Source organism: Arachis hypogaea, chromosome 13 (assembly GCF_003086295.3).
Source record: "Arachis hypogaea cultivar Tifrunner chromosome 13, arahy.Tifrunner.gnm2.J5K5, whole genome shotgun sequence".
NCBI classification, from domain to species: Eukaryota; Viridiplantae; Streptophyta; class Magnoliopsida; order Fabales; family Fabaceae; genus Arachis; species Arachis hypogaea.
In genome coordinates this window covers 14,854,366-14,865,955 of record NC_092048.1, presented here as the reverse complement: position 1 = coordinate 14,865,955, position 11,590 = coordinate 14,854,366, and the positions used below count along the sequence as shown (strand labels likewise).

Genomic DNA, 11,590 nt, shown 5'->3' with positions numbered 1-11,590 from the left:
TGAAAAGTCGAGTTTTCTCTTGAAAGGAAAAGATTTCATATGTCGAAATGGAATCCTCAAGTGAGAAATCTAATATCAAATTTCCTGAAGTTGATTTGGCTGAATTAAAGAAAGGACTACCTTATGTATGTTCTTTGCTTAAGAAAAAAGCAAATGTTGATAGATCTAATGATAAAAAACATAAGAGTGGAAAGAAAAATAGTTTTGATATTTCAAAATTCGATCATATATTTAATGTGTTGCTTAAAGATAAACAGTTGATTTTGTATGAGGGCAAAATATTACTTTCGACAAAAGATTTAAAGGAAAAACCCTATTGCAAGTTTCATCAAGCAACAAGCCATTCAACTAATAATTGTGTTCGTTTCAGGGACTTGATTCAAGAAGCGATCATGGAAGGGAGGTTAAAGTTTGATGATGGAAAAAAGGATATGAAGGTTGATTTTGATCCTTTTGATGCTGTCACGAATTTTGCAGAGCCCTCTCTAGGGGTTAATATGGTTAGTTTTTCCTATGAGTTTGATACTGCTTTGGGGGACTTCGAATCTAATGCTCGAGTAGTATATCCTGGTGTGGCGAAGGGTTGCTGGAATTCTTGATGCAACAAAAGTTAAAGGATCGAGACGTATCTTTATGTCTTCGATGTAATGTTATGTTTGATGCTGATGCTGCGGCAATATTTAAAAAAGAAAGAATGAAAAAGGAGTTAGCTCATAAGGAAGAGCAAGTTCGGCAAAAGCAACCTCCTCGAAGGCAAGAGGAACAAAGTTCTGGAGCCCCTCAAAGGAACTTTCCTCCTCTGATTAATCGTTCTCAGGCTTTGAGTGTGCAATGGATTCGAAATTGTCAGGAGTTTCACAATCGAGATGCACAATATAGGCATTTTCCTTAGAGAGGTCATCGAGGTTTTTATCATGGCCGTTATCCGTATCCTCAAAGAAGAGCCAGGAAAAACCGAGGAGGGAGAAGTGGACGTCAAATGGGGCAAAGAGAGCCATCGAATAATAAGAATAAGGGGACAACTCCTTCTGTTCATTCTCGAGTTATTTTTCCTTCTGATGGAGAGACGGTTCCTAAAGGAATTCCGTCACTGGCTAAAATTGAAAAGGGAAAAGCTGTGGTTGTGGCCCCGATTGATGACAAAGAGAAAGATGTCAACTTAGATGAGGAGTATTTTGAGAAAGGTGATGAAGAGATGGTAAGTACTATTTCAATTATTCCTACTGAATATTTGGGAGACTATGAAGAAAATCCAAGTGAGGATTATAATATGGAGGATGAAGAGGTCTTTGCCTTCATTCGAATTGAAGATGAGATGGGATATTTTCAAAGGCCAACAGAGAAACAAAAATTCTATCTTCGTCCGTTACATGTTACTGCTTATATGAGTAGTATATATGTCAACAAAGTCCTGGTTGATGGAGGGGCAACAATCAGTCTGTTATCAAAAAAGATGTTGACAAAAGTGAAAAAACATGTTGATGATTTGGTCCCTACTAATATTTCAGTCACTGATTATAGCGGTGTATCAACTTCTGTAAAGGGGCTAGTAACTCTTCAAGTGCAAGTGGGATCCTCAAATCAGAACATTGTTTTTATGGTAATGTCTTCGAGAGTTAGTTATAATTCTCTATTGGAAAGAGATTGGATTCACGGTGTTGGAGTTATACCTTCGACTGTGCATCAAAGTATCTTTCTTTGGACTGATGAAAGAAAACCTGAAGTGATCAAAGTGGACTCGAGCTTATATGTGGAACAGCTACATGTTGATTTCAAGGTTTACAATGAAAAACTAAAACCGCTTAATGTCGATAGGGTGCTCAATTCCTACAATTATGAGGGTTGTTTTCTTACTTCAGAGGGTCTGAATGTGAAGCTTCAACAACTGAAGCTCGATCTTCCTACTAGTTGGGAGTAATTAGTTCTTGGTGTTTAATAATTCGAAAGTGTCTTGTCATGGCTGAAAAACAAGTTATTTTGAATTATCTAGGTAACTTAGACAATTATTTAAATAGTTTTACTTCTGTTGAAAGTTTTTCTTGTGTTAGAAGTGATTTTTCTAATGAAGTTGAGACACGTAGGGGCTTCCAAAGTTGAGGTACAGTAAATATTCTTTCGAAGAATGTAATCCTTATCGAGAAGAATTCGTCGAAGAGAAGAGATAGAAGTCAATCGATAAACCTGATCAAAGGAAAGGAACATTTGAAACTGATTGTTGGCGGTTACCCACGTTGTACAAAAAGAGCGGGAACAGTTACTCAAAGATTAATGTACGTGGGAGTTACATTCAAATCTGATTGGTCGAAGACTTCTATAAATAGGTGAAAGATCGAAGGAAAAAAGGTTGAAATTTCTTACCAGAAAATACCCTTACGCACTCACATCTCCAGCGAATTTCTGAGTCTGTCAAGAGCTTTCTTTTCTATAGGGATCCTCCCACTGTCTTTTAAATTTCTTTTAATTTTTTTGTAACATTTATTTTCATGCAAATTTACTTTTCGAGCAATATTTACTTTTCCGGTTCTCTTTTAAGATTCAGTACTTTGTTTTCGATTTCAAAAGTCCATCGATCTTGTTAAAGGCAAATTATCGCTTTTATTTAAGTTCAATATCATTTAGTTCAATTTCAGTCAATTTATTTTCAAGTTTACTTTTCTTTTCTTTCAGATTTTCTTTTATTATATTATCCAATCGAAGGGATTTTTTATTGCATTTTCTGAAACTGGTACTCGCAAGAGAAGTAGGTTTTACTCTCGAACCACTTTCGATTTGCTAAAAATTGATTAAACAATGGCAAAATACATAAGTCATAATTTTTAAACGAAGATCATCATGAGAAGATATTTTTTACATCTTTATTAGAGTAGTTACCAATATAAATTATAAATTATAGAGTAAGAAAAACAGAAAAAAATAGAAAAAAGAAGAGAAGTAGAGAAGATAATAGAAAGAAAAAATTCATTAATTTTAAAATAAAAAATTTTATCTTAATTATAATGAGAGTGTTATTGACATAATTTGATTGTTAAATTAGTAATATAATATAATTATATTTTAGTTTTAATTTTTAATTTTTAATTTCAATCATAATTAGAAAATGTCATGTATATTATATATTTTAATTATTAAATTTATAATCAATTATTAATAATAATATATAAAAAAATAAAATGAGTAAAAAAAGAAAGAAAGAAATGAAACGACTTCTAAATTAAAAAAATAATCTTATTTATAATATAAAAATAATATATAATATATTTTAATTATAAAATTAATAAGATATAATAAATAAATAGATGTTACATTGGTGTTATGTTTAATTCTAAGGTACAAACACATGTGATAGATGTGAGCTACGTGTGCACAAGAGGGTTATTGACCATACAGCTATCCTCTCCAGATGTCGTTAAGCAGATTACCTCAATCACCATTGAACCTGGCGTTGAGGTTGAAGTCACCATTGCCGATGCTTGACATCATTCATATATAATAGTGCAACTTATTTTCTTCTTCGCATTAGGTTTTTTTTTTTTTTTTGGTTATTTGTACTTTTGAATTTTTACTTTATTTTATCGGAGTACCACGAGAAATGTTCATGGCCATTAATTGACTGTAAATAACTTTCTTTTCAGTAAATTTTGGAGGACAATACATTCTACTACGCTCAAATTTGTACGTTTTAAGTCTGAATATCCAAACTGAATTAATTGTGTGACTATTTTGTTTCTTCTACATCTTATGTCGGCCACACAACCGTTCTTTTTCTGTTTTATTTACTCTTCAGTGACCTCACATTTTTTTTCAATTGATTAACTTTTCATTCCTGGTTTTTCTCACCGACCAAATTTTTTAATTTTTGATAATCAACCCTAACCAAATTGATATAATATTTTATTGACATAATAAAAATCAATTAAAAAAATTAAAAAAATACACTAAAAAAACTTTACTGAAATTAATTATAAAAATAATTTATTTTCTAACATCTTTTTTCTTTTTTCAACTTTAGGTATAGACTTATTTTTTGCTGGCTTGAAATGTTACATCGTGACGAATACGTTAACTACTTAACGACCATATATTGGATCCCCGTTAATGGATGAAAACGAATGAAGTGACCTATTTATCTTACGATACAACAACTGGAAAAGTAAAAAGTAAAATCTAATAATTTTTTGTTAGGAATGAATGTTTCGGTCTGGAAATTTTTTACTACCCATAATTACTCTATTCTGTAACTAGAAAACGAAGAATAGCTGAACCTGCCCTGAAACCCGCAGTAAAAACTTAAAAGGGAAAAAAGAAAATCCTATTAAACATCACTTGACTCAGAACAAAAATATTAACAATTAGTTCATGTACCTTGGTAAGGATTTCAGCTCCTTTAAATGCTACATCAAGGTCAAGTTATGAAGTATATAAGTAAAAGAAAAATTCTCTAAATAATGAAATCATGATAAAACTTTCACAGATATTTTCTAATAATATTTTATATATAAGATTGAAGGAAATACTGTGGCACTAAATAGCAAGGAAGCTTGGGCAGAGCATCATACAGAACCAAGTGGTTTTCTTTGTTCCTCAAGGAACATTCTAATTCAGAATCCACCACTAAAATTACTGCCATAGGAGGCATCGAAATCAGCATGCAGAGTCTCCAGATTCCAAGCCATAGCTGACACACAACAAAATTAGAATTACGTTAGGTATACACTAAAATTAATTATTAAAATAAAATATACATCAGAATATAAAATATATATTATAAATAAATTAAATTACACATATATCTATATATAAATATATGATAATTGATTTTAGTGTGTAAATAATATTATTGATGAAAGTGACTCCTGCAAATTTTACTCAAACGACGATGGTTACTATTCATAGATTCTACTAACCCTTTTTTTTTATTGTTTTCAAGAATAATACGTTAAATTTGTGTCTATTGAAAATTTTTTCTTATTCGTAATCTTTATCTAAACAGGATAGGAGATGACTACTTTGACATGAACATTTGTACTGATTGAAATATGAACATTACTGGTGTAACTTAGGGACCAGGTCAGGCCATGGTATAGATGTTATCATCACTGAAACTTGATTCAGTTGGTGAAGTTTTTTCACCAGTAAAATTTTTCTCATTCTCTTTTTCTGAGGTGAAATCAACTACTAATACGATTATCAAGTTAGACTGTCCACGTTATACTCTTTGGGTGTGACTCTTTCCGATTGACCTGTGTTAACGCAAGATTACACTTGGCTGCACTTTTTTTTTTTTTTTAGATTTGGCTCCTCTAAAGTTGTATTATTACTTTAGAGAAAAAAGTACACTATTAATCACCATTGGATTAAGATAGTGGAATTCACAAATAATAAATATTACAAATTTAAAGGTGATTAAAGTATTACTTTACTACTTTACTAATATTGTCATTTTAGAGGATGTTTTTCCTTTTTTTCCTTATGACTATGAAGCCTCGGAGAAACAGAGCTTATGCTGTGAATATGGAGCTAGAAAGATAAAACTATATATTAAATTTATAATTATATTGTTACTACTTTTCTGTACTTTAAATTTTGAATGTATCCTCTTTATATTAATGTCTTCATCGTACACAACTAATATAATTATTAATCACATAGCCCTAATTAAGGATCTTCCTGCAGCAAGAATGCTGATGGAGTCTCTTTCTCTTGCTTGTAACATTAAACCTCACTTGTTTTTTTGTTGGCTTCCTGAGACACTCACAATCTATGCTGCTTTTTTACTTCCAATATGTACAATCTAGAAAGTTGAGAACCAAAAAAAATGGGGTAGAATGTTTAACCCCATACAACTTACTAATTGTAATGTAGTCCTCAACATAGGTTGCAATTAAATTATGCAAAAATTGACCAACATTCCAGAAAATATTTCTTAACTTTCGTTTACCTAATTTTATTTTCAGTAAGATCACTTTTAAAATAACCATATGAATTCATTATTTTTACTCCTTGTTCTTTTTAATCCAAAATATGAAACATGTGAAAACGAGTAATATGCATTATGCATATGAATCCAACTCAGCATGAAGCAGAAAGTAGTTGCATCATGTGAGCTCCAGCATCCAAAGAATGGCATCTAAACCAGAATGAGGAAAAGTCAAAAACACAAAAAATTAAAAAAAAAATCTAGATCGAGATATGATTCTTGTTTCTTGTCCCCATTTAATGACACAAGCCTAACCATTCTTTGGGTCTCAATCTGTGGTCTGTGAAATGTGGACGCATGCAAATCAGAATTCTCCCCATTTTAGACTGCTAATTCTGTTCTCACATACGTGCTTGTATAAACTTTGATTTCATGTCAGGTAAAAAGGTTGGTCAGAGATGAGCCTAACAGAAAGAGAACCTGCATTTTACTATTTTTAAACATATCAAATTCTCACAGAATACAATGTTGCAATGAGATATCCAAGGGATATGATATGATATCTACACAAAAAGCAAACGAAACAAAAATAGAATGGGAGAAGTAAATTACTAATGTATTCCTGTTCCTGTTGGTTCATTAAACAAAGTGAAAAAAATAAATGAAAGAAAACAATTTGATTCATTCAACTCCAGCATGCCATTGATGTTTAGAAAGTAAGCAATCAGCTCTTGCCGATTGCGACCCGAAGAATACAAAATTGCGTCAGAATTTTGAAGATAATATTCAACAAAAATGTCTCGTATAAAACTATATTAACAACTATAAGGTTTTTTTGGGTTTACCATAGTATAATGCACAAGGCGGATTCAAATATCTAATACTTGCTTAAGTGGATTAGATCAATCCAACTTGGTTATACAACTATAAGGTTAATAATTACACAAAACAAAAGCAACAGTTAAGGAGAAGCACACGAGACATTAATAAGTAAAATGGTAATAATAGATAATACACTTTCTTTACGAAAGAAATATTATTAAACACCTCTAAAACAAAATTAGGAAATAAAATAGTAATTCAGCCTATTACTGTAATCACCATATTCATAGTATCTTTTGACGAATTGACAACTTCATATTAAGGCCAGATGATAACTTCCAAATTTCCCCAATAATTGACTTCCCTAGAACCATAACCTCACGACTAAAACTCTAATTTGCATAATTAAAAGTTTAAGAGTACCTGCACAGAACTATAGAACTGAATCCACATTATTGTGAGTGTACAACTATAGACAGCGAAAAATGAATACAAAAGTAGAATTCCCCTGCAAAATAGTGCAGGCACTTGATGAAATTTCAGTCAATTGAGTGGGAAAATTAAATTTAACAACAACAATAATAAAACACATGATATCCGAGACCTAATTGGAATAAAAATGAATTGAATCAAATTGAATTGAATTGAAATTTACCAAAGAAAATGATTCAAATTGACATCACCAAGAACTTAGCCTATCTTTCTTCCCAGATTCATTAGAATAATAAGCCAAATACCAAGTCACAAACTTGTTCAAACCCTTCTCCAAATCGGTACCAGGCTTATACCCAATCTCTTTCTTGGCCAAACTTATATCAGCATGTGTAAAAGGAACATCCCCATTCCTAGGCATAGCCATAACCTTCTTCTTGGCATGAACCTTCAACAACTTCTCCAGAATACTCACCAGCTTCGCAACCGGCACCGGAGCAGTATTTCCAAGATTAAAAATCCGCAACTGCGCAGGCCCACTCTTCTTGCCACCACTCCCAGTGCTCTTCTCAGCAGTATCCAAAGCCCCCAAACAGCCCTTCACAATATCATCAATGTAAGTAAAATCCCTCGCCACCGATCTATGCTCTGCGCCTTCAAATATCTGAATCTGTTTTCCCTTCAGAATGTCCCTCGTGAAGAAGAAATACGCCATGTCAGGCCTCCCCCAAGGTCCATAAACAGTGAAGAATCTCAAGCCTGTCATGGAAAGTCCATAGATATGGTTATAAGTGTGCGCGATTTCTTCACCTGCTTTCTTCGTTGCGGCGTATAAGCTTGCGGGTTGGTCCGTGCGATCTTTCTCGGAGAATGGAACCTTCGAGTTGAGGCCGTAAACGGAGCTTGAAGAAGCCCAGACTATAGCGGGTTGAGGGTTCACGCTCTTGCAAGTTTCTAGAAGGTTCACGAAGCCTGCGATGTTGCTGTGGATGTAAGAGGAAGGGTTCTTCATGGCGTAACGAACTCCGGCTTGTGCCGCGAGGTGCATCACGTGCGTGAACTTCACGAGCTTGAAGAGCGATTTCAAGAGCGATGAATCGTTGATATCGCCTTCCACAACGAACACGCCCTCACGCGTTAGTAGATCGGCGCGTGAACGTTTTAACGATGGGTCGTAGTAGCGGTTGAAGTTGTCGATGCCGACAACGCCGTCGCCGCGGCGCTTGAGTGCCACTGAGACATGGCTGCCGACGAAGCCGGCGGCGCCGGTTACTAGGACGCGGAGACCTTTGGGATTTGACGGCGTGGAAGAGCGAATGACGGAGGTTTGCCACTGAGGACCGCCGCGGAGGGAGCGGCGGGAGTGGGAGGAGGAGGTGGTGGTGGTGGCGGTGGAAGGTGGAGATCCGACGAAGAAGAAGAGGATGACGGCGAGGGAGATGAGAGACCAGAAGATGAGCTTGTTGATGGAGAAAGGGAAACGGGTTCTGTGATTGCTCATTGGCTTATCCACCATTGAAGCAAAAGAAAAGAAAAAGAATAATGTTTAATGTATGTTCAGAGTTCACTATGTTGTGTCGGTTGCTCTCTTTGTTTTGCTGCAAATGTGTAACAGCTTGTGTTATGTTTGTGATTTATGATCATTGTTGTTGGATTTGGGGTCAATTATTATGGGATATGACTCTGAAAAAAAAGAAAAAGAAAAAGTAACAGAAAGCGTTAATGTGGGATGATTTGTTTTCGTATTTGTATTTGTATTTGTATTGATTCTGCTGTAAATTCGTTGAGAGGTAAAAGGTTTGGAGATGAGTCGGGGTGGATAAGTACTTTCCAATTATGTGTTGAATTAAATTGAATTGAAGGAGAGGAAAAAGAGAGTATGTGTGTGAGAAGTGTGAAAGCAAGGGAGAATAGGATAGGATAAAGATAAAAGATAGAAACAGGGTTTGCAGTTGAACAAGAGTCAAATCCAATGAATACGAAAGCAACAAGAGCATTTTGATTTTATTTTGAGTTTTCGGATGCGGCCGATCCGCTCCTGCTGCAATTTTGCAATTCGCATGTGATTCGGTTTGTACCTATCTATGCGCACAACTTGCTCCACCGATTCCACCTCCTCTGTTAACTTTTTATTTTTATTTAATGTATTGTATATTAAAATGAGTTCTTCATATAAATTAAATAAGAAAAAGTAGAGAGTATTAATATTATTTATTAATTTATTGTCAATAACAATTAATTATTATATTTTAAATATACATATAAAGAAATATATTTAAAAAATATATTTATAAAGATATTTTTATTAGATTTAATCATAAAAAAGATATTTTTATTAGATACATCTACAAAAATATTTTCATTAAATATAATTATAAACAAGAATTAACAAAAATTAACAGAAATACTGTTAATAACATAACGAGATTGATTAAATAATTATTTTAATTTTAATGTACTCACAGTTATGTAAATACATAACATTCTTTAAATAATAAATAACTTTTAATTACTGAATAAAGTCAATAAGCGAGATATATGGAGAGGCATCTTGAATATTCATATACGCGTAAAATTGCATATAATTTATTACGACTTATATGGTATTAATTTGATTTTTAATTTTAATTTAATTTTATTTATATAATTTAAAATCTTAAAATTATAAAATTATTAATTTAAATTAATAAATAAATAAATCATGTGTTTTTATATAATGTGCTTAGTCACATTGAAGTCTAATTTGGTAAAATTTTTATTTTTTAAAAGTAGTTTATAAAAATTAATTTTTAAAAAATGACTTTTTAAAAGTTGTAACATTTATGTTTGGTAAATCAAATTAAACATAGCTAATAAATACAAGCAACAACAATTGCGTTTGGTAAAATAACTTTTAAAATTTAAAAATACACATAAATACAAGTATTAAATTTAAAAATTAGTTGACATATGAGGTTATATTAGACTTTTAAATTTTGAAAAGCATAAGCCAACTTTAAAAAGCTCTTGCTTTCAAAAGTATCCGATCTTTTAGGCTGCGTTTGTTTATAGAGACAGGACACTAGGATATAGGGGACACAAAATCGTATTTGACAGAAGAGACATGGACAGAGACAATGTATTTGGAGATACTAAAAATTAGTGTATTTTGTGTCCATCTTGACAAGAAGAACACGGAAACACTAACGAGTGACACAACTTATTTTTTTTTTTTCATTTTTCTTGTTAATTTTTCATAATTATATTTTTTATTATTATATTTTTCATCTCAAATTTTTTGAATGAAAATAATGAGAATAAATTGGATTTTCATAATTTGTTCTAGTTTATTACCAAATAGAATACAAGAACACAAAATTTTGTGTCTCTGTCCATCAGTGTCTTATCATGTCCTATTCTCAGTATCTTGTCCTATCCTATTCTCAGAAACAAATGCAGCTTTAAAGATGGTAAGCACAAGCACATGATCTTTTTTATTTACCAAATACAAAATGAGGAGTTTGAGCTTTTAAAAACCACAAACACGTCTTCAAAAAATTTTACCAAACCAAGCCTGAATTGGGAGTCATTTTAATTGAATATAAATTGATAGTATTTATATAGCAGAAAACTCAAATAAAGTTAAAACAACATTTAAAATCAATGAGTTATATCTCAAATGGTATAATATTCTCATACTCATCTAAGAGGTCGCGAATTCGAGTTTTTCTCTCTTTAGTAAAAAAAAAAAAAAAGATTCAGCTACAGTCAACTTCACATGAAGTTAACACATAAATATTTACTTTTTATATAAGGTAGCTAATATAGTATGTTCGTTGTTTACTTTTAAAATTTTAAAAAAATAAATTATATTGATCTTAAATTTAAATAAAAAAATTTTAATTTAAAATTTTCGGATAGTTAATTTCTTTCTAAAATCAAATGAACGATTTCAGTTTGCATTATTCTGATTTAAATTATTCAGTTGTGAAAAAAATTCATGATTTAAAATTTGAAAAAATTACACAATTTTTAAATTAAAATTAAGATAAATATAATTTAAATGAACCTTTTTAAAAAATTTAAAAGTAAATACCAACGTGCTATATGAAAACACGATGATATCTTTTATTTAAATTATATTTATCTAGTTTTAAATTAAGAATTTTATAATTTTAAATATTTGAATAAAATTAAATCGAACTGAAGCATAAAAAATAAACCGACACAATCCTAATCCAAAAATATTTTTATATAATAAAAATGGTACGAGTTAAAAATATTTCGCGTAACGAAGTATATCATATGTGATAATTATCAAATTTTTATTTTTAACAAAAAAAATTATATTAAAATAAATCTCAATAAACTTGATATATTTTAAATATATGATCAATATGATTTTATTTATAAAAATATTTGTTGAATAGTAAATATTTT

General features: G+C 31.5%; 1 protein-coding gene across 7 annotated transcripts; it reads right to left on the bottom strand.

Moving 5' to 3' along the window:
• Positions 1-4,287: 4,287 nt before the first annotated feature.
• Positions 4,288-9,265, bottom strand: LOC112737402 (UDP-glucuronate 4-epimerase 2). Of its 7 annotated transcripts, none has more exons than XR_011869395.1 (4): positions 7,395-9,184; positions 7,163-7,247; positions 6,233-6,407; positions 4,288-4,675 (listed from the first exon to the last, which is right to left on the bottom strand). XR_011869395.1 is itself a non-coding variant. In XM_072211284.1 (2 exons), exon 1 carries the CDS (start codon positions 8,685-8,687, stop codon positions 7,419-7,421), a length of 1,269 nt encoding a protein of 422 aa, XP_072067385.1. In that variant the 5' UTR covers positions 8,688-9,184; the 3' UTR covers positions 5,964-6,407; positions 7,395-7,418. The 7 variants fall into 7 exon arrangements, 2 of the variants coding, with proteins under 2 accessions (XP_072067385.1, XP_025643088.1); XR_011869394.1 differs by lacking the exon at positions 4,288-4,675 and adding an exon at positions 5,964-6,127; XR_011869396.1 differs by lacking the exon at positions 6,233-6,407.
• Positions 9,266-11,590: the final 2,325 nt, after the last annotated feature.